A 22,926-nucleotide genomic window follows, 5' to 3' on the forward strand; every position below is an offset into this window, starting at 1 on the left:
CTCAAGACCCAATCACCTATTTTGAACGGTCTGGGGTGCATCGTTTTGTTGTATTTCCTTGAGAGCTCTTGTTGGTAGGCGGCCACATGGATGAGAGCCTTTTCTCGGCGTTCGTCCACGAGGTCCAATTCCAGGGCGATGGCTTCGGCGTTCAGCTCGGGCTCAAAACTTTCACTTCTGAGGGTGGGCATTCCAATTTCCAAAGGTATGACCGCCTTCATGCCATATGCCAAAGCAAAAGGCGTTTTCCCGGTAGATCGCCGCGGGGTTGTTCGGTATGCCCAAAGGACGCTGGGGAGTTCCTCAGCCCACTTTCCCTTTGCCTTCTCTAGCCTTTTCTTCAACTCATCAAGGATAGTCTTGTTTGATGCCTCGGCTTGACCATTAGACTGTGGGTAAGCCGGGGTGGAGTTGTAGAATTCTATCTTCAAATCTTCACAAAATCCTCTAAAAAGGCGTCCGTCAAATTGGGTGCCGTTGTCAGAGATCAGAATTTTAGGGACGCCAAACCGCGTTACCACATTCTGCCAAACAAACCGTTTGACGTATTTCTCCCTGATTATTGCCAAAGGTTCTGCTTCAACCCATTTGGTGAAGTAGTTTGTGGCCGCGATGAAGAACTTCTGGTTGCCTGGTGCGGTTGGGAATGGCCCCACTATATCTAGCCCCCACATCGCAAAGGGCCAAGGGCTGGTGAGGGGAAGAAGTTCCCTGGCCGGCTGGTGGATCTAGTGGTCAAACTTCTGGCACTTCTCACACTTGCGAACATACTTCTGTGCGTCGGCTTGCATACACGGCCACCAGTAGCCTTGCGAAATAGCTCGGTAGGCCAAGGACCTGCCTCCTATGTGACTGCCACAAATGCCTTCGTGAATTTCGTACAAAAAGGCTTCCACGCTGCTCGGGTGTACACACTTCAGGTAGGGACCGGTGAACGAATTTTTGTATAAAGCGCCCGATAGAGAGAGTCAAAACCGCTCTGACTTCGCCCGCACTTTATGTGCTTCCTTCTTGGCGGCTAGAAGGGTCCGGTCCTTGAGAAAAATGATGATAGGGTCTATCCAAGAAACGCCTAGCTCGGCGCAGAGTACTTCTATCTGTCTGGTTTCCTCAGTGTTGGGCCTCGGAAGGAATTCAATCAAAAGAGGGTTGGGAGATGAGTTGTCGACCATAGAAGCGAGACCAGCCAACTCATCTGCTCGGCCGTTTTCTTCTCGACCGATCTGTTGGACCCTGATCGCCTGAAATCGCTTAATGTGGTCCCTGACTAGAGTTTGGTACTTCATCATTCAGTCATCCTTTGCTTCGTAAACCCCAGAAACTTGGTTAACTACGAGCTGGGAATCACTGTAAACCATCAGCTCGGATGCTTGCATCTGAAGCGCGCTTTTGAGCCCGGCCAAGAGCGCCTCGTACTCGGCCTCATTGTTGGATGCTGGGAAGCCAAGGGTGATAGAATGTTCAATAGTCAGTTCATATGGCGAAATCAGAACTATGCCCAGCCCGGCACCGTGACGGTTCGAGGCTCCCTCAACAAAAAGTTTTCACATTTCGCCAACAAAGAGCTTCCAACACTCTGAGGGGTCCTGAGAGGCTTGAAGGTTGATGGGATCACGGTTGCTCGGCTGTTCGGCTTCCAGTTCCATGCTAAGCGGTTCCACTTCAGCCCTCTTGGTGATTCAGCGCCGGACTCAGCAAGTTGATCCATAATGCCTAAGTCCATAGGCGAATCGCTAGGTTGTGGTATTATGCCGGCCGCAGGCTCTGTGCTGAGCGGTTCCATTTCAGCCCCCCTTGGTGATTCGGCGCCGGACTCAGCAAGTTGATCCATAATGCCTAAGTCCGTAGGCGAATCGCCAGGTTGCGGTATTATGCTGGCCGCAGGCTCTGTGCTGAGCGGTTCCATTTCTTTCCCCCGCGGTGATGCGGTACCGGACAGAGCAGGTTGGTCGATGATATCCAACTCCGTCATCGCATCGCCGGGCTATAGTATCGTGTTAGCTGAAGGTGCCTCGGCGGGCGCGCAAGTTCCGCGTCGCCAACACCGCCAGGCTGTGGTATTTCTGTCAGGCTTGCATTCATCTCTTTATCTGCCGCGACAATAACGACCGGGCATACCGGATGAGTTCCGGGTGAGAATTCAGTAACGAAGTTGGCCAAAGTCTGGGCTTTTATGGTAGTGCGTGGCTGGAACTTGACGTCAAATTGTCCCAACTCGACCGCCTACTTAAGAATTCGTCCGGAGAAGTCCGCCTGCTCGAATAAAGCTTTGAGAGGGAACTCGGTCAGAACGGTTATTGTATGCGCATGAAAATAGTGCGCCAACTTCCTCGAGGCCATTATTAATGCCAACGCGAGTTTTTCCAGCGGCAACTACCTCGACTCTGCTGGTAACATGGTTTTGCTGACGTAGAAGATAAGGAGGTGCTTGATTCCCTCTGACCGAACAAGCACTGCACTGACCGCATGCTGTGAAACGGCTAAATAAAGGTAAAGTTCCTCGCCGGGCTTCGGTGTTACTAACAGTGGCGCCAAAGACAGATACTCCTTGAGTTGGGCCAAAGCCTGGTCACACTCTTCATCCCACGAGAACTTTGACTTCAATGCTTGAAAGAAAGAACGGCAGCGATCTGATGACCGGCTTATAAATCGATTAAGCGCGGCGACCATTCCAGCCAGATGCTGCACGTCCTTAGCCGAGTTAGGCTACTTTAATTCTTGTACGACTTTGATCTGTGTGGGGTCTGCTTCGATGCCTCGGTTCGTGACTAGGAAGCCTAAGAATTTTTCGGATCCCACGCCAAAGGCACACTTAGACGCATTCAAGCGTAGCTTGTGTTTTTTGAGAATGGTGAACATCTCGGCTAAGTTGGACAAGTGGTCTGCTTGATGCCTGCTTTTAACCACCATATCATCAATGTAAGCCTCCATTGTCCGGCCCAGCAAAGGAGCAAACATCTTAGTCACCATTCTTTGGAAAGTCGCCCCGGTGTTCTTCAAACCAAAAGGCATAACTCGATAGCAGAAGAGTCCCCGTAGTGTAGTGAATGAGGTGATCTCTCGGTCCGAGTCATGCATGGCAATCTGATGGTATCCGCGGTAGGCATCCAAGAAACTGAGCCTGTTATGTCCAGCCATTAAATCCACAACCTGGTCAATTCTGGGCAGAGGGAAGCTGTCTTTAGGGCAGGCTCGGTTGACGGTCTTGTAATCCACACAGACTCGCTACTTCCCATTTTTCTTGGGCACCACGACCGTGTTTGAAATCCACCGAGGGTAGTGCACTTCCTGAATTGCGTGCGCCTCCAGTAAGTTCTTCACTTCCTTGGCAACTACCTCGGCGTGATGCAGCGCCGATCTCCTTGTTCGCTGAATGACCGGCTTGGCTCCAGGGAAGATGTTGAGGCGATGGCAAATAAAACTCAGATCGAGGCCGGGCATGTCGTAAGGCGACCATGCGAAGACTTCGATATTAGCAATTAAAAACTCAACCATCTCGGCTCTTTCTCGGGCGGTAAGGCTTGAGCCGAGCAAGAAGAACTTCTCCGGATTCTCTGTATCAATTCACACTTCCACTAATTCCTCAACGGCTTTGTCCTCGGCCTTAGTACCCACATCATCAAGGACTCCCCGGTCTTCCGGTCCCTCAATCATTTGGACGAGGCCCTTGGCAGCCCGGCTCCCGTTCACTACCACGAAGCATTGCTTCGACATGACTTGATCGCCTCATATCTCCACAATTGCCCCCATAGCCAAGGGGAATCTCATTATCTAGTGATAGGTTGACGCCACGGCTTGCATAGCGTGAAGCCATCCTCTTCCAAGGATCAGGTTATAAGTAGATGGCACCTGCAACACCCAGAACTCCACCTGCTTTACCACGGACCCCGTTTGACCGGCATGATAATCTTTCCCAAAGGCCACTTCGGTTGTGAGTTGAAACCAACTAGTGGCGAGGTTGCCGGAGCCAAATCCGTATCTCGGAGCTTGAGCTGTTTGAATGCGTCGTAATACATGATCTCGACCGATCTTCCCTGATCGATCAAGATCCGTTTGACATCAAATTCTTTGACGCGGAGTGTAACCACTAGGGCATCGTTGTGCAGCGTCTGAATGCAATCTAGGTCCCTTGAGGAGAAACTGATCACATCTTTCACTTCAGTCTTTCCCTTCTTGATCGCAGGCTGAACCGACAAAACTTCCCTCATGTGTTCTGCCTTCTTGATCATACCACGAAGCTCGCATATACGCACCGGTTCACTATCCCGTGGATGACATTAACAATCCCTTGAGGAGGCGCATCCCGGACATCCGGTCCCCGCAGGTTAACCGGAGCTTGATTGGCCTTCACGCCTCCATCAATGTAAAGGTCCAGGTGTCCGGTTGCGACTAGCTCTTCCAAGTGTTGCCTCAAAGGCAAACAGTCCTCCGTCCGGTGGTCGCGCTCTCGGTGAAATGTGCAACGGTACCGCGGATTGAAGCCCTTCTGTATGTCGCCCAATTAGCAGGAAACCGGACATACTCCTCGCCACGGATTTTACTAAGCATGCGATAGATTGGAATCTTAAAGACCGTGGTGAGACCTGTCCTGGCCTTCAATCTTCTGTTTGCATTGGCTACGTCATCCCGGGGGTAGTCATCCCGGTCATTCCGACGTCCCCTACCCTGGTTTTTGCGATTTGAGCCACGGTTCGATTCCTCAGCGCGGTCATTTGAACGGCTGGACTCTTGTCCGACCACGTGCACTTTGTCAGCTGACCTCTTGTCCGTTGCTACCGGAATTGCCTTCGCGGTAGATGCTGACGCATCCTCCTCCATTCGAATGTGCTTATTGATGCGTTGCATGAGCTAGCCCATAGATGTTGGCTGGTGTATGGTAAGCGAGTCCCGCAGTCTATGTCCGACCGGGAGACCACGCTTGTATTGCGTGATTGCAAGGTTGACCGGGCAATCCAAGATCTCGTTGAAGGTCTCCCAATATCTAGAGTTGTATGCCTTCAATGTGTCGCTCGGTTCCATCTTGACACTTAGTAGATGATCAACTTCCTTTGGTGTTTTCGTGTTGGTTTTGAAGCGCGTCACAAAGGCCTCGGCCAACTGCTGCCACCTTTCAATGCTCCCCTCTGGTAGCCTCTCGAACCATTTCAAACCCAGCTCGCCCAAACTCGATGGGAAGATCAAGCACATAAGAGCATTATTCCGCCTATGTCCGGCCATGACCTGTCGAAAATGACTTACATGCATATACGGGTCGATTTTTCCGTCATAGAGCATGAACTTTGGCTGGTGGAAGCCTGCCGGAAGCAGTGCTGTCTCTATATTCACGGAGAATGGAGTGGCACTGAGCCTCGCCAAGTCTGTGTCTACAGGGAGAGGCGCGGCTGGGCGGGGTGGAGGTATTCTGACATCCTCGTTGGCGTGAACCCCATAGGATAGCCGCTGGAACCCCGGCACCCTCTGAGCCTCCCGCCGGTGAGCCCGTTCCTTCAAAACTACCTGCAAATCCTCTGATTAAGCAGAATAAGAGTACCTTGACGTCGTCACCGGACGTGAGGGCTGGTAAGTGCTATCTTGTGCGTTGGATTTCTCTACATGCACGTCGGAATCTCCAACCTTGCAACTTCTGGTGATAGAAATAGAAGGAGTGTGCCGCTGACTCTGACTGCCTGAACGGCAGAGTTGGGTGCGCTCACTGTGGTCTCCCCCTCCAGCTATACCTTTCCCTTTGACATGCCGCTTCAGCTCCTCCATTTCCACCGTCATTCACCGGATGACGGCGTCCTGGTCCCTTAGCTTGTGTTCCAGACGTCTGGCGTGCGATTCTCTCCGCCGCCGATGACCGTCTGGACTCCGTGAATGACCATAACTTCTTCCGCGCTTATCGCGCGCGTCTCCTGAGTGTCCTCCTAGAGAAGTCTCCAGGTCCGCCATCGGAAGAATGATGGAGGGATGTCCTTCTCTCCTTCTGCCCGACTCCGGGGTAACTCCGTCGATAGCGGACGGCGGAATCTCTTCGATGTTCGCCATGGACGGCGATCAGATGAGCGTGGAAGACAAGGTTTTGTCTGCAATGTTCCCACAGACGGCGCCAATTATGCGGGGAGCAAATATTCAGGCAAGCCCGCACTCCTTTCTTCCAAGTTCCTGCATGTCCGATCGACTTGCGAACACAACGGCGGTCAGCTACCTGGCGGTGTGTGGCCGGAAAACTCCTCCGATGATCAAGTTAGACATACACAGGGATAGAGAGAGAGAGAGAGGACTGAGTTGTGTGTAGTGTTTATCTCACCAAAATGTCATATGTCCCAGCATGGGGGGGCGCAGACTTGCTTATATACCTTCTGCGTCCCAAATCTACTCACATCCATCTCTCGACACGCGGTGCTGCTATCCCATCTGTCAGCACAAATCTTGTTGAACACCACCTAACCAAACTGCCAGTCCACTCTACCGGGAGCTCGGCAGCCGGGCTGAATATTCTCGGCTATCAACGGTCGTGCTGTGCAGCTGGCCAGAGCGCTCCGCTCGCCGTGCTTAATGAGGACCGAGCTCGGCTGCATCCCGGCATAGCCGAGCTCGGGACAGTCCACACTGGTTTGCCGCCGGCCTTCTTGCCGGGCTAACTCATAAACCGTGGAACAATGTCGTTCTTGGCGCCGGACATCTCACTTGCCCGGCCTCTATGCCATGAAGCCAAGTAGGTCGGTCCAACCACGCCTTGTTTTAACCGAGCAAATCGTTTCAGGGCACGGGCCGCGCTGCCTCGGCCCAATCTTGTTCGGCCCAAATCTGTCCGGCCATTATCATGGTCCAATCTAGATCATAAATCTCCCTCTCACTTTTTTATTGGCAAAGAATAATTCCTTTTGAAGATCTACTCTTAATATAGGTGAATTAACAACAAAAGAAAATTGAAAACAAATGGCAATCTATTTAAAATGAGAAAAATATCAAAAAGTGTAAATCTAAGTAATTTTTATATATTTTAAATATTTTTATACACGTTACCGCGTTCATAGAATTTGGGCCATCATTTGCTTATGGAATGCTTGGCAAATGATGCCTCATCTTCAAATCATCTATTTATTTATTTCAATGATAACAAATCATGTAAAAATCTTAACGAAAAATGTGGCACATTCTTATTGGATCATGTAAGAATTTTAAGATATAAAATCTCAAAACTTAATTGAACAATTACATATTTATTAAAGAATAATGTTTGAGAACTCTAATTTGAGAGCTCTAATGATGTAGAGAGTACTCATGTGAAGGTGGGGCCTATATTCCCCTCTCTCTCTCTCTCACTAATAACTCCATTTAGAGCTTTAGTATTAGAATTGTGTATCATTACTGATTTATTAAAACAAAAAAAAAAAGAAAGAAAGAAGAAATTAGTAACATATAATTTCGTACAATAATACCTATTCCTAAGAATTAGGGGTGATTGTCATTGATAAGTCTAAACTAGGATGACCACGTGACGGGTTTGCAGCGGATTTGTCATCCCCCGCCCTCGCTTTCAAACCCTACTCCTGCCTCCTGCCCCAATCCCACTATGGGTGGAGTTTTGCAACCCTATCTCCGCCCCTGCAGATACCTGCAAATATCCGATCACATTTTAAATAGTTAAAAAAATTGAGAACAATTTAAATCCTTAACACACTAAATAATTTCTCTTATTTTCATATATATAAACAGTAAGATTTTTAGGATTATTATTTATTTATATTAGAATCACAGACTTTTAGTATTCATTTCTTATATCAAATTATATAATATATATATATATATATATTATTAATTATATTGGGTTGGATTTGGATCGGAAGATGCGATATCCGCTTCACCTCCGTTGCGGGTGACCAAAATATAATCCACCCCGCCCCACATAAGTGTCGAGTTGGGTACAATCTGTCTTATTTGCACAAGTATAAACAGCTTCCCGCGGATCAAATTAAAATGACCATCTCTAAACTAAACTACGTAGGTTCTGCTCCAAAATCTAGTTTGAATGAGGTATTAGAGGCAATATACGAGTTTTAATATTGCTACAATCACCAAAATATTCCATCACTAAATTTACTTGACTCCTCATATTTATTTAAATTTATTAACAAATATAGATTATACCAACATTTATAAAAAGTGGTTTTTTTTAGGGTCCCTGGTATTAAGACTTTATAGTATTAAAGACATCTAATATTTTCATAATGTCTAAGGTTCCTCAATTTGATCCAGAGAAATTCTGGTCCAAAGAAATTCTGTTCAGAGAAATTATCTCAAACCCAGAGAAATTCTCTGTTTCTCTCCAGAGAAATTTCGTGGCCGAATATTTCAAGGTTCCTCTCAAAGTAAACTCTCCAGATCGATAGGAATATGAAGAAGCACACACCCTTTAGCAAAGAAGATCTGAAACTCTATGTCCTTAACATATGCCATCATGAACAGAGAAAATTCAAACTCTATGTCCTTACCAGAGAAATTCAAATCCTTTACTAGAGAAAATTCAAAATCCTTTACCAGAGAAAATTCAAACCAGAGAAAATTCGAGGGTAATCCAGAGAAAATTCGAGGGTAATCCAGAGAAAATTACAAAATTCAGAGAAAATTCAAAGGTAATCCAGAGAAAATTGCCAAATCCAAAGAAAATTCAAAAGTAATCTAGAGAAAAATTAAGAGTAATCCAGAGAAAATTAAGAGTAATCCAATTGAGCACCAACTCACTGAGTCAACTCAAATCTAATATAGAAAAAACATCATCTACGAATCAATCACCACTATGGTAAGGACAGAGAGAAAACTCAATCAGCATTGAGAACATTTAGAGAGAGAGAGAGCATGTGATTCATGAGCAGAGACAGATGAGTAAGAGAGAAGCATGGTGTAAAAAAAAAAGGGAATTGAATTGGAAAGGATCAAAAAGACAAATCGGAATTGGATCGAAAATGACCGATCGAAACTCCGAATCTACAAATAAATCATGAAATGAAAGTAGAAAACAACAGTTTCTTACTATGTATTCAATGGCCAGCATTCAAGAGAGAGAGAGAGAGACTTTGGCAAAGAAGATGAGCGAGAAAGAGTCTCCAAACAGTGCCGACTGTTTCAGAGAGAGATAGATATATATAGTTTAGAGAGAGAAAGTAGAGAGAGAGTGTGCGTTTGTGTGAGAAGATGACTTCATACAGTGTCGATTTTTCAAGTTAGAATAGAATTGGATATCAAATTTTTCTGTAGGGACCTTAGACATCATAAAATAATATTATGGATCTCTTCCATTACTAAAAATATGAGAGGGACCTTAAACTAATTTTCCCTTATAAAAATAAGTCAGTGTGTTTGGTTTGAGTTTTCTGAATTAAATTTTTTGAAAATTAAATTTTTTTGTTTTCGTATTTTTTTGTTTTTAGTCAATATTTTTAAAATCTTAAACATTTTTTTACTTTTTTAGATGCACCTCACTTAGATATATCTAAATAGTAAAAAATTTGTGAAAAAATATTTTTAAAAAATTAATAAATACATAGAAATATAAAAGATGTACTAAATTCTTGTATTTTTTTTTATATTTTTGGTATTTAGCGAATTTTTAAAAGATTTTTTTTAATATTTTTTACTTTTTAGGTGAATTTATGTTAGGTGTGTTTAAAAAGTAAAAAAATTGTTTAAAATATTTTAAAAAATCAATAAAAACAAAAAAAATACCAAAAATAAGAAAATAAAATTTTCTGAAAAGTATTTTTAAAAAAATGGAACCAAGCAAGTTGAATATTTTTTGAGTAATGCTATGAGAACAAAAAAATTCATACATTGATGTGGTTAATTGTGGATATTTTATTTCAAAACAAACTACTATTGAAAATAAATTTATTTATAATAATAATATTGTCACATTATTATTGTCAAATATTTTTATATAAAAATATAATTATTTATTTATTTATTTTTATTTTTGATGATTTCAAGTTTAGACCACCATAACATAAGTACCCTTACATTACATAGGGTAAGTCACCTTACATGGGGCACATTTGTTTGGCTTATGTGTCCCTCCACATCTCTTCTCTTTTCTTCTCTTTCTCTGTTCTTCCTCTCCACACGCGTCTTTCACTTCACCCACCCCTCTCTCTCTCTCTCTCTCTCTCTAAATTTGGCGTTTCTTCTTTCACATCTCCCACCTGGTATTACAATTTTCTCATCTATCTATAGTTCAATTATATATATATACACATATACATAATATCTGAAATCAAGTTTAAAACTTTTGTTCCCCATTAGATTCTCTATCATCTATTTTCTGATTTTCTATTTCCCACTCCAATTATGCTTCAATGTTGTTCTTTTACTTCTATTAGGTCTCTATCTCTCACACAAAGGGTTTTCATTGATTTAAATCTCTCTCTTTGAGCAAATTACAGGTTTGTTCTCTCCTCTTCAATTCTTCTATTTTCTTGAATTGCACTCTTCTTAACTCTATATAATCTTTCTATATGAATTGATCCATATGTATATGGCAAGGTTTGTGATTTTCTTGATTCTGTCTTGAACCTAGCTTTTTGTTTCCTTTTTTATTCTTTCTGAGAAATTCCCAAAATTTTTGGTGCTTTGTTTTAGTTTGCAATCCGATATTTAGGGTTTCTCTTGTGTAATTTCATTCTTTTGGGTCATAGAGTTTGTGTTTCTTGCTTCTGGTTAGGTGGGTGGAGAGTCAATGGCATTGAATCTTTCACATAACTCTGTCTTTCCTTCCAATGGATTGGAAGGGAATTTGTTTGCGTCGATTAAATTTGGTAATAATGGGTACCTAATGGAGGGATGCACAGATAAGAATTGGGCTGGTTTTGGTGATTACATGAATTTCAATTGGAAATTAGAGGATGAGAAAGATATTCTTGATCTGTTGCCTTCTGATCCCTTTGGTATGGATTTAAGTACTACGTTTACAGCCATTACGGGTTGGCTTGAGGATATTGAGAATGATTTGGGGTTAAATTCTATTGGGTTTGGTACTGATCGATTTGAGGTGGAGAGAGGGGAGGAGGATCGGTTATTGGCAGGACTGAATTTGGTTTGGGATGATGCATTGAAACTTCATTCCGATGTCAATGATTTGAAGATTCAAGAAGCATCGATTGGGTCTGGTAAGGAATTATGGTCTGGACTATGTGATGGTGATGACAACATGGATGAGTTAATGGGTTTCAGCTATGAGAAAAATTGGGCCTTAGGTGTTGCTGCTAATGAATTTCAAGGGTGCTCTGAAATCCATTCAGATGGTGATAGAGGTGCTCCCCATGATGCTTTGTTTTTCTCTCTTGGTTATCTGGGTGTGAGGGACCTTCTTTCTGTTGAAAGGGTTTGCAAATCTTTGCGTGATGCAGTTCAAAATGATCCTCTTATATGGAGGAGTGTTCATATAGATCAGCCATTAAGTGATAGGATCACTGATGATGCTCTGTTACGGCTAACTAGCAGGGCTCAAGGCACTCTTCAATGCTTGAGTCTAGTGGGGTGCTTAAAGATCACAGACAGTGGATTGATGCATGTGCTTGAAAACAATACAGGGCTGACAAAGGTTTGTTTGTTTGTTTGTTTTTTTTTTAAGCGAATTAACTTTGTTTATGCCGTGATTCTATATTTTTATTGTTTTGGTGTGTGAATGTTGTCCATTGTTTCAAACATGTGAGCAATGTAGTTATGGTGTTATTCTATATTGCAAATACTAACTTGTGTATAAAAAGCTTTATTAAACATGATGGCATGCTCCAATTACAATGAGCTTTTGATGCAATCTGTCAATGAATATCCGTTGTCCACATTCTAAATTTATTGTCACTGTTGATATAACAGAAATTTGATGGTCAAATTTCCAATCAAAGTAGTCTCTCATAAGTCATAACCATGCGATTGCTGTTATTTCTTTTCCTACCGTGTATCTTTAGAGTAGTCATCCAATTGATGGCTACTTTCCTTTGTTGTTCATTTTAATTTCTTTAAGTTTGTATTAATTTCTAAAGTGGTTACTATATATTTAGGATAAATTACAAATACACCTTTGAGATTTGCTTAAAATACGAATTGCTCCCTTGTGGTTTGGAAAATTATAAATACCTCATTGTCAGAATTTTTTATTTAACAAAATTAATTAAAAAAGTGAAATTTCTATACAATAATAAAATTATCTGAATTATTAATTGAAACAAAATTTTAATATTATTAAAAATTGTTAATTAACTTGATGATTTATTAATAAAAGTACCTATTTGTTATGAAATTAGAAACCTTATGGGACATAATGTAATTTCTAGAATCACCGGGGGTAATTTGTAATTTAAGTAAATCTTAGGGGGTGTGTTTGTAATTTACCCATATATTTATTATGTTTCTAAGTGGCCTTCTAAATCTGCTCTTGTTCCATGCAGCTAAGCGTGCCGGGATGTGTGAGGCTCAGTGTTGAAGGTATCTTGTGTAACTTAAAGGCCTTCAAGTCAGCAGGAAAACTTGGAATACAGCAGCTAAGGATTGGTGGTCTCTATGGTATATCAAACAAGCAGTTTGAAGAACTGAAGTTTTTACTTGGCACAGATAACCATAAGCAGCTCAGTTCCCGCAAACCACGGTTCTATGGTGGCGGGCAATTGTATTTCTCTTGTAACGATGATTGCGCTATTGACATTGAGGCATGCCCGAGATGCCAGAAATTCAGACAAGTCTATGATTGCCCAGCAGAAAGCTGCCAAGGAAAACATCAATCGACTCAGTTGTGTAGGGCTTGCACACTCTGCATTGCTCGCTGTATACATTGTGGTCGCTGCATTAATGGTTGTGATTATGAAGAGACATTCTGCCTAGATTTGCTTTGTTTGGATTGTTGGAAGCAATTTCTGAACTGTCAGCAGGAAGGAGAAATGGACGGTCACTCCTCTAAGTGCACTATTTTCCATCAGCAGGCAAGTTACCATTTTTGCCTTTATGGCTAGAAGAACTAAAAGTTGCATATATTCCTTTTGGCTATGGTTTCTGGACTACGAACTGCATGACTGGCAGTCCGGGTATTTGATGCAAAAAGTGGAAGCCATTGAAGCAGTAGTTGAATGCTCATGGAGGTAGAAAAAAGACCACCAGCAGAAAAAGACAAAAAAAAAAAATCAAATATTTAGTCAAAAAAATACACATGATCCACAGAAAAACTGAGAGAAGTTGGAAACAAAAAACTGGGATGTACATATCGATGATATATGTCTGCCAGGGAAATGGCTGTTTGATTCGACACTGTTCCAGACTAAGTGTTATCTTTTGGTGCAGTTGTAAATGTCAGTGGGGTTAGCATTTTAATTAAAAAACCAGAGGACGATGAAGTTGATAGAATGATTGGTTTGTGGAAGTGAAGTGGCTTATGTGTTGTCGGGTGATCCTATGGAAACAACGGGCTGCTGATGAAGTGGGTTGTCGTTTATTTGTGGCAGATGAAGATGCAGCGCCACATTGTCAAGCTGGAAGTTCTCGCAGAGTGGGAGAGAATATTGAAGGCAAGTTCCTTCTTCATCGACTTTGCAGTGGGGATGAGGCTATGGCTGCTATTTTTGTTGCAAAGTCTAGATAAGTTATGCTTTAAGTCAGTAATACTGAAAGTTTGTCAATTTGTAAGGTAAAGTTATTATACTCAATTGGGTCAAATTCACTTACAATCTGTACATGGTGAATGATAATATCCGTACTTTTATGTACATTTGTTGCTCTTCTATCTCATATTTCGTTCAGTGGCATGTTCTTTTCACCACTTCTTCTTGTCCGTTGTTGTAGTTTTGGGGCTTAGTTCAATGAATATATATTGTGTGGTTAAATTTAGAAGTGGGTGTTGTTTCTATTGCTGGTTAAATTTAGCCTTTATCTCCATTGAAATCCAAAACAAACGGGCCTTTATCTCCATTGAAATCAAAGCTAAACTAGGATAGACTAGGATTAAAGAGAGTAATTGGTTTCTAACTTTTTTTTGCGTGTCCCTTTTCCTCTGTGGCAGCTTGAACTGTCAAATATCCAAATTGGGGGCTTTGAATTGTTGGAGAGAATCATTGTGTGATTTTTTGTTGGTGCCACCAGAAAGCAAGGTCGAGAGAGGATGCGTGACTTGGGAGAATGAAAGTCAATTATCCCTACTTTCTTGGGATGTTTTTGGTTGCTGGACGCTTTCATAAACTGTTTTTAAGAAAGTAATAGTATACTTATAGATTGCACCTCAAATCTCTGCAACAAAGAAGACCTGGTTAAATATTAAGAAATGGGTTGTTTTATTTGCTTTTGAACTGTTTTGGTCTTTTAATTCGTGAATTGTTTGTGTTGCGTGCTAGCTTTTCATACCAAGCTGTGGTGATTGTTTTTGCCACGCATACCTACTGATGCCAATAACAAGGAGGAGTTTGGGAAGTTCAAAAAATAGCTAAAAAGTAATCAAACAAAAAAGGTCGAAAATTTATTTTTCCTTCTTATTTTTTACACCTTTTTTTTTGGGTAAAAAATTAAAAAAATATTTCAAACATACTAATTTTTTTTTATATCATTTTTTAATAAAAGAGTTAGTATTATTTTCAAAACAAGCCTAAGACCTATAAGAATACAAGTTGCAAGCCTCAAGTTAAGCGTGTGATAGGTTGCTTGTTGTAGATTAAGTGAGTTGTTTATAGTTTATTTGTAATTTAGAAATTTGTGCAAAACTGTTTAATATGACTTTTGCTTATAGTTTATTAAGTAGAAATAACTTAAGTAAACTGAAAGAAATTAATTATTTAAAAGTTGAGAAAATAGTGTTTCTAGCATTTTTTATTTAGTTCTTAATTTTCAACTTATAATAAGTTGTACCAATATCTTGCATGAAGTTGGTCCGATAGCTATCTTATGTGCCATACCCTTTCCAATTATACAGGGTTATGTAATTATCCTTTTTCATTTTTTTTCTACTATATTTAAGACAAAATAATAGTGTCCCCTTCTTTGCTATGAGGTGATTACACAATTATGTGATACTCTATTAATATTGGATACCGGTGAAGATAATCGGCTGATTTGTAATTAGTTTTTATTTTTATTTTTATATGATATTTATCCAATTATTATTATTATTTTATTAAAAAAATCATTAAATAGTTTTTTTTTTTAAAAAAAATTGAAATATTTTAGAAACATTCGAATTTTGTAAAATAATTTTTAGAAAAATTTGCAAAAGAGAATTCAAGTTTTGACTATTTAAAAATAAATAAACCAGTCAATTAAAAACATTGAAAATTATGGTGACAATTCGATGGTTGTAATACACATAAACACACTAAAAATGGGGAAAAAATACATAGAAAAAAACCACAAACCAACAATAAAAGGTGGATTCCAAAGAAGAGGAGGAGGAAATGACAGGAAGGGGAGTGGATTAGTAGAAAAAAAAAAGAAATATATTTTTATCTAACGGTCAAAGAATTGCTTAAAATTAGAGTACACTAGTTAAAAATCGCAGGGGAAAAAAGAGGAGCAGTGGGAGGTTACTCAATTAAGACCATGTTTGTTTGGGTGGACATGAGATTGGGATTGGACTAATAGTCCAATAAAATTATTAATCTGATGTTTGGTTAAACAATTGAAATACGAACTAATTATTTTAAACTTGACTATTAGTTAAGATAGGATACATAATCCAACGGATTCGTAGTCCTAGGACTATTAGTCATGGGAATGCTAATCCAGTCCGCCCAAACAAACATGGCCTAAAGGGATTAATTTCTATCCATAATAGAAAATGATACACATTTGAGGGGGGAATTACAATTCAATATATTTATAAAAAAAAAAAATACAAATACATTGAAAATCTTATGATTTTAATTACGATATTATCCATAAAATTTATCACTAATTTGTAATTATTTTTTTAAAACTACAATGATCCCTAATTTCTCCTAAACTTAATCCATCCACAATAGTAAAAAAATTTAATTAAAACATAAGACTCAAAACATTTGCTTTCGTTCTAAGTCCGAAATTGTGAGTTTGGTGAGATTCGAACCTAGCACGTTACATACTGCGTTACTACTATGATGGTAACAAACATTGACGACGTCGTTTCAGAACCTTCTAAAAATACTTCTTTTTCTACTATTTCCCTTGCGGAACTCAGCGAGAGAGAGAGAGGAGAGGAGAGCAGAGCAGAGCAGAGCATCAGAGCTCAAGAAATGGAGAACGGAGGTGAAGGAGGAGGAAAAGACTACGGTGAAATCCCTGAAAACGCTAATGAACGTAAATTCCTGCTGCTGCTTCTTCTTCTTCTTCTTCTTCTTCTTCTTCTTCTTCTTCTTCTTCTTCTGCTTTTTAATTTTTAAATTTGAATTTTTGGGTAATTTTTACGGACTTATAATATTGGGGGGCTGTTTGTGAATTACAGATTGCCCAGGTCCTGAATCGGAGTCTGCTGGGAAATCTGATTCCTGTCAAGGTTGCCCTAATCAGGAAGTTTGTGCTACTGCTCCTAAGGGTCCTGACCCAGGTCCTCTCTCTCTCTCTCTCTCTCTCTCTCTCTCTATACACACGCGCGCGCGCGCTAGAAGCGGTATGCGTGCACATATAATCATTTTGTTTCAAAAATAAGATTGTAAACTGTTCGATTGAATTCAAAATCTGAAAATTGAAAAGAATTTGAAAAAATCAAAAGTTGAGAATTTTGAAAAAAAGAAAAAGGATTTAGGGCGTAACTACCCATATAACATATTGGGTATTTTGGAAAAACGAAAATATGAGACATAAACACCAAGAGAAAGACTTCTCTTTATAATAATAAGAATAATAGTAGTATACATATAAGATAGATAGTTTGTTTTTGAATGTTTTTCGAGGTCTGTCTCTGTAGAATGCATTGGCCTTGAGTAGAACTATATGACTGAATTTGGAAATTTGATCAAACATTTGGTTCTCCCTTGATTCAATACAACTTTGATGAAAGAATTGGAGCTTATTTTTAGCCCCCTTTTCATCAAATTTGAATTTTATGAAGGTTAGAAGATGTTCTTATGATCAGATATCCATCCTGTTTTGCAATTAAATATTCTAGTTGTCGGGCACATGTGATGTATGTGCAATGTGCAACTCGAGTTAGTTAGGTAAGAAAGTCATAATCCTAGAAACAAAAACAGTATGGAAATTCATTTAAGATATTAGAAACCCCTTATTGACTGAATAACTGTACTTAATTGTATTTTCATTGCAATTTAGTCATACCTAATACTTTTGGTACTAGTGGCTAATGAGATATTGAATTCCACGATCAAAGATGAGTCTCTTGGTAATCATTTGTAGGCTAAGGTGTATGACCATGTGTGGTGAGGAAAGTGGATTAATGGTGCATATCTTCTATCAAAATTTATATTTTGCTTACTCATCCCAGAGGATTGAAACAAAGTGATCTTTTTGTCCCCCTTTCTCTTTAGGTCATGGAAGATTTTTTTCATGTTGGTTTATTGAATTTTAACAATTTACAATTGATGGTTTGCATTAGTCTAGTACTTGATCCTTTAGGGTGATTGTGAAGTTACCCTGAATTTTTCCTTGAAGTAGATGAAGGAATTGAATAATACCTTTGTATTTTTCGTTATTTTGCTATTTCGTAACCCTTGCTAATTTGCTATCATATTTGTGCAGCTTCTACATGGGATGGAAAACTTTGCTTCTTTTCTTTATATTTTCCCCTTGTAGTTTGTTGTTGTGTCAGTTTGTATAGCCTTTTTGGTGTGATGTGCAATATGTTCATTGCATAGCTATGTGATGAGATTAGTCCCCGTATGAGTACCTAGTGTTTGTAGGATTGGGGGACAGAACATGCCTTGAAATTACCTGGGTGCTCTAAGAGGTCTGGACACCTTAATTACTAACCCCTCTTATTCCCCCCCCCCCCCCCCCCCCACCAAAAAAAAAAACTTGGTGGTAAAAGCATTTAGCTCTTAATCTCAAGCAATAATGTTGTTTAGCTCTTAATCTCATATTTTTTAGTTCCTCTTGTGGATTCTTTTGAATGCATTTTAGAAGTAAACTCTACCTCTCTCTCTCTCTCAAAATATAAAAACTTCATTGCAAGGATATGACTACCCATTTGATGTGACTTAGGCTTTGTTTGTCATAACCTAAAAAAGTCAAAATGTCACTATCCTATTTAAGTCACATCACCTCTCTACCACATCACTTCAAACGAAATCTATACCCAACCCATATTTCATAAAAAGTCAAAAAGTGCATTTATTTAAATCATCCCGAACCACCCCTTAAGGCTTGGCTTGGCTTGGTTTGGTTTGGTTTGCAAGGATACGACCACAAGCCGTGTCCAAATCTTGCATGAGATATTCCCCAAAGGCTCATTCTTTTTCCCTTTTCGAAAGAGTTGATATCTTTATTTTCCTTCATTTAACTGGTAAATTTGTTGGGTTGTCCTGGAATTCGGACTCCTTATTCGCCTCTTGTGTATAAATCCTGTTACTTGATTCACATAATTGTTTACATAAAAGTTTCTTAAAAAGAATCTTGGGTGCAAAGACACATAATTCTGAAAATGTTGCATAGTGTGTCTGGTGTTCTTCACAGGAATTGACTCTTGCCTCCTGCTTGTATGAAAGACTTTTCAGTTTTTTGTCGTAATTGAAGGTCATTAATATTGCACTGTCGTAGCTAAGTGGAATATGAGGAATGGAGTATTTTTTAAATCTCGATACTTTAGTAGAATTGGTACAGATCTTGGAAATGCTCAATCCCAGATATTGGTTTAACACTAAGAATAGTTGAGATAATAGTTGTGATTGGGGCAAACTTTTATTTATGTGTACTTTGAAGCAATCTTGTAGACATTATTTGTGTCTGGGGCAAAAAATTCTCCTGTTATCTTAATGTTGTGTATTGTGCATTTTTGCAGATTTGGTTGCAATTGCAGAACGAATGGCTACTGTGAAACATAAAATACTTGTTTTGTCCGGGAAGGGAGGAGTTGGCAAGAGCACATTCTCTGCTCAACTCGCATTTGCCTTAGCTGCTAAGGATTTTCAGGTTGGTCTCCTCGATATTGATATTTGTGGCCCAAGCATCCCAAAGATGCTTGGTCTAGAAGGCCAAGAAATCCACCAGAGCAACCTCGGATGGTCTCCCGTCTATGTTGAGTCCAACCTTGGTGTCATGTCGATTGGCTTCATGCTGCCGAACCCAGACGAAGCTGTTATATGGAGAGGCCCACGCAAGAATGGGATCATCAAGCAATTCCTAAAGGACGTTTATTGGGGAGAGCTTGATTTTCTAGTAGTTGATGCCCCGCCTGGGACATCAGACGAGCACATCTCAATTGTCCAATTTCTCCAAGCAACTGGGATAGATGGTGCGATCATAGTCACCACCCCACAACAGGTTTCTTTAATTGATGTAAGGAAAGAAGTGAGTTTCTGTAAGAAAGTTGGGCTACAAGTTCTTGGCGTCGTTGAGAACATGAGTGGCTTGTCCCAACAAGTGTCTGATTTCAAATTCATGAGGGTGACAGAGACAGGTGAACAACGAGATGTCACAGAATGGGTTATGGAGTATATGCGAGAGAAGGCGCCAGAAATGCTGGATTTGGTTGCGTTTAGTGAAGTGTTTGATAGTAGTGGTGGTGGTGCAGCAAAAATGTGCAGTGATATGGGTGTTCCGTTCCTTGGGAAGGTGCCTTTGGATCCTCGGCTTTGCAAAGCAGCTGAAGAAGGTCGATCGTGCTTTGATGATAATAAGTGTGGGTCAAGCGCCCCTGCGCTTAAGAGGATTATAGATAAACTGGTGGCTCGTGAAATGGAAAATGGCACCTAGGCGTTTCTGGTGATTGTTTTTTCTGTGTAATTTTTGAGTTTTGGAAGAACATCTGTTTGTCAGGTGTGAATTAGCTTTTGTTAATACGGATGAAAAAACAGTCATTGTTTGGAGCTCAAGTATATTTAACTTTTTGGTTGTTCAACTATTTGTTATACAGATTAAAGTAAAACAATATAGTTGTTTGGAATGAGACTGTTTAAAGTTTGGGTAAATTACACTCACCTCCCCTGAGGTTATTGACAAATACAGGAACTTCTCCTGTGATTTGAATAATTACACATACCTCCCTTACTTTAACTGACATTGTCAAGGTTTTTCCATTTTTAACAGAACCTGCTAATGTCATCCAAGATAAATCCAAAAATACCAATAATGCCTTTAGGGTTATTGAACTCAGCTATATATACCGAGCACAATACACAGCTCCACAATGCACACAACTCAGAAATTCCAGGCCAAGAGAAAAACCAAAAAAGTAGCCAGAAGTGAAAGGAAAAAGGCATAAGACAGAGCTCCACAACCAATATCAACACAGATATGCTACCATTCAAGTATTTAAAAAAAAAAAATTGACATTAAGCACAACCAACTATTCCCATTAAAAAAATGAAATCAAAACCAAATCCAACACAAATAAAGCACAACCACAGTCCTGAATTGCTTACAAGCACAGTCCAAAATAAAGCACAACCATAGTCCAACCAGTCCACAAATAAAGCACAACACCAGTCTAAAACTGGTTACAAATAATGTAATATATGTTCTAAAAATGCCTTATAACTCTCACATTTCATGAAATGTAGGATCATATGGATATGTCATCATCAAGTAATGGAGGAGGGGTGATGAAGTATAAGAGCAAGATTTGCTATTGTGGGAGCAAAGCAGCAATTCAAGTCACTAAATCAGAGAAAAACATTGAAAAATTGTATTATTTATGCCCACTTAGGAAATGCTCTTTTGGGGATTGGTGCAAACCAGTAAACTTATCTATTGGAGGAGAAATGATAATGGAAGACAGTCAAGCTACTATTAGCAGACACACTTTACCCTATGAAGAAGATATACAAAATAACCCATGTAAGGTAATGGAAAGACTAAACAAGTGAGAATAACTTACATGTGCATGCTTGTCCTTGGGCTTGCCCCTGTCTCTCTCAGTTGAACTTGCTTTCCCACTTGTTGAAGTGTTTGCTTTAGTTGAATGTCCCCTCCCAGTTGAGGTGCCCCTCCCAATTGAATTGCCTCTTCCAGTGAAAGTACCCCTTGCAGTTGAGGTGCCTCTCATAGAACCTCTACCCCTCTTCATAGGTGTGCCACTGTCCTTACCAACACTTATGCCACTGCCTCTACAACTACTTGTGCTACTGTCACTAGCTCTATCCCTTACTAGACCTTTTTGGCAGGTTCTCTTATCATAATTGCATAAAATAAAAAATCATAACAAAAAGAAGACAAACAAAATGCCCAACATTTAAAAAAAAAAAAATTGCACTTGGCTAGTTGATCGGCTGGATGTCCCCACGGATGATCGGTCACCCAACATCTCCCAGCCCAGATTGCTCAGCCGTTTGTCAAGGCGTACAAATCCGAAAAGGACTACAAATCCAAAGTTCCAAAACCAAAACAATAAGAAGATTGGTGAGAAAAGAGGCTAACTAAGGAAAAATTTTCACTTATTTTGTGATGAAAACATACTAAATAATGTATCAATAACTCAGATTTTTATAGTGGTGGTATGTCTCTGAAAAAATGTGAGCTATGGGCAGAAAAACGTAGTTTTGCGTCTATTAAGAGGAAATATGAATAGAAGAATGATTGAAACCCAATTCATCCACTTTGAACACAAAGCACCATTACAACACATCTGAAAATATTATATAAAACATCTAATAACAAGTATTTGGACAAGGAAAATAAAAGAGAGAGTTGTGTTGTGGCTTACTTGATTTTCTAGTGAAGTGTTTGCACAATTTTTTCTCTTTTTCCTTTCCTCTACCACCAAAGCTCTCTTCCTTTCTTTTTCTCTCCCTCAGCTAAAATGCGTAGTGTGTGAGTGTGTTTGATGTGCAAAAATGCTAGGGGAGAGATCCTATTTATAGAAAAAAAATTTGTGGTGGGAAGTCTAAAATGCCCTTGGTTAGAATTGGATGGAAGAATTTGTAATTGGTTGGAATGGAATGAAATGGAGGTTGATTAAGAAGATTAATTATAACTTGGAACATGATTTAGTCCTAGTTTGGTCAAGGTAGAACTAGATTGAAAGTTAGTACAAGCATATCTCCATAATTTGGGAATTTAGTCAAAATTCTTCATGAAATCAAGGATTCTTGTCCCAAAAAGTACACAACAAGGGTTCCTTTAGGCTGGCCAAGTGGGTTGATTTGAGGGTATTAACTTATTTCTTTCTTATGTACAAATGTTGGAAATTGCAAAATATGGTGTATAAAATAAGTGTAATGGAACAAGTGTATACATATATACAATGGTTACTAGTTTGGGGTCAACATGTGATTCAAGAAGAGTATGAGGGCCAAAATCTTAATTTATCAATTTGAACATTTAATTAAGTGTAGTATTTAATTTATTTAAGGTTTGAAAATTTAATTCAGTTAAAGTTTCTCCGTTTTGAATTAAACGGCGAATTGTACTGAGAACCGGAAACGTAGGGTTTCTTGTATGGAAAATATACTTAGAAAATTAATTTAATTATTATTAGGGTTTTAGAAATGGTTCCTGGGTTCCGGGTTTAATCAGGGTTTTTGAGTTTTTGGTTGGCAAGCATGCTCGTTTCTATAACTAGAATTGAAGACAAATAAGGATTGGAGGGTCTTTATTGAAATAATTCAAAATTCAAGGACTTAATAGGTTTCACAAAGGTTAAGGACCTCACACACACGTACTCACTCTCTCTCTCTCTCTCTTTTCCTACAAATTCGATTGAAATCAGAATAGGTAGTAAATTAAGGATTTAGGATATAAAGGGTATTATCGTCTTTTCGTACTCTAAAGTAAGGGTAATAAGGTCATTTAGTATAAGTATGTAACATCGTTTGTGCCAATTTGATGGAATGT

General features: G+C 39.7%; 2 protein-coding genes across 2 annotated transcripts; both read left to right on the forward strand.

Annotated features, from left to right (window-relative positions):
• Positions 1 to 10,035: 10,035 nt before the first annotated feature.
• LOC114273303 (F-box protein SKIP14-like) lies at positions 10,036 to 13,783 on the forward strand. The gene is made up of 4 exons (XM_082867624.1): positions 10,036 to 10,184; positions 10,359 to 10,421; positions 10,700 to 11,578; positions 12,426 to 13,783. Exons 3-4 carry the CDS (start codon positions 10,715 to 10,717, stop codon positions 12,981 to 12,983), a joined length of 1,422 nt encoding a protein of 473 aa, XP_082723750.1. The 5' UTR covers positions 10,036 to 10,184; positions 10,359 to 10,421; positions 10,700 to 10,714; the 3' UTR covers positions 12,984 to 13,783.
• Positions 13,784 to 15,758: 1,975 nt separating this feature from the next.
• Positions 15,759 to 20,063, forward strand: LOC114273304 (cytosolic Fe-S cluster assembly factor NBP35). The gene is made up of 3 exons (XM_028215071.2): positions 15,759 to 16,281; positions 16,427 to 16,528; positions 18,935 to 20,063. The coding sequence occupies exons 1-3, from the start codon at positions 16,080 to 16,082 to the stop codon at positions 19,846 to 19,848; spliced, it is 1,218 nt and encodes a 405-aa protein (XP_028070872.2). The 5' UTR covers positions 15,759 to 16,079; the 3' UTR covers positions 19,849 to 20,063.
• Positions 20,064 to 22,926: the final 2,863 nt, after the last annotated feature.

Source organism: Camellia sinensis, chromosome 4 (genome assembly GCF_055761805.1).
Source record: "Camellia sinensis isolate YWXY chromosome 4, ASM5576180v1, whole genome shotgun sequence".
Classification (NCBI taxonomy): domain Eukaryota; kingdom Viridiplantae; phylum Streptophyta; class Magnoliopsida; order Ericales; family Theaceae; genus Camellia; species Camellia sinensis.

Bases quoted from the DNA above. Each gene is read 5' to 3' on its own strand.
- LOC114273303 (XM_082867624.1), top strand. From the start codon at position 10,715: ATGGCATTGAATCTTTCACATAACTCTGTCTTTCCTTCCAATGGATTG. The intron at 11,579-12,425 runs GTTTGTTTGTTT...TGTTCCATGCAG, and splicing joins ACAATACAGGGCTGACAAAG to CTAAGCGTGCCGGGATGTGT.
- LOC114273304 (XM_028215071.2), top strand. From the start codon at position 16,080: ATGATGGTAACAAACATTGACGACGTCGTTTCAGAACCTTCTAAAAAT. The intron at 16,282-16,426 runs GTAAATTCCTGC...TGTGAATTACAG, and splicing joins CCCTGAAAACGCTAATGAAC to ATTGCCCAGGTCCTGAATCG. The intron at 16,529-18,934 runs GTCCTCTCTCTC...GCATTTTTGCAG, and splicing joins TCCTAAGGGTCCTGACCCAG to ATTTGGTTGCAATTGCAGAA.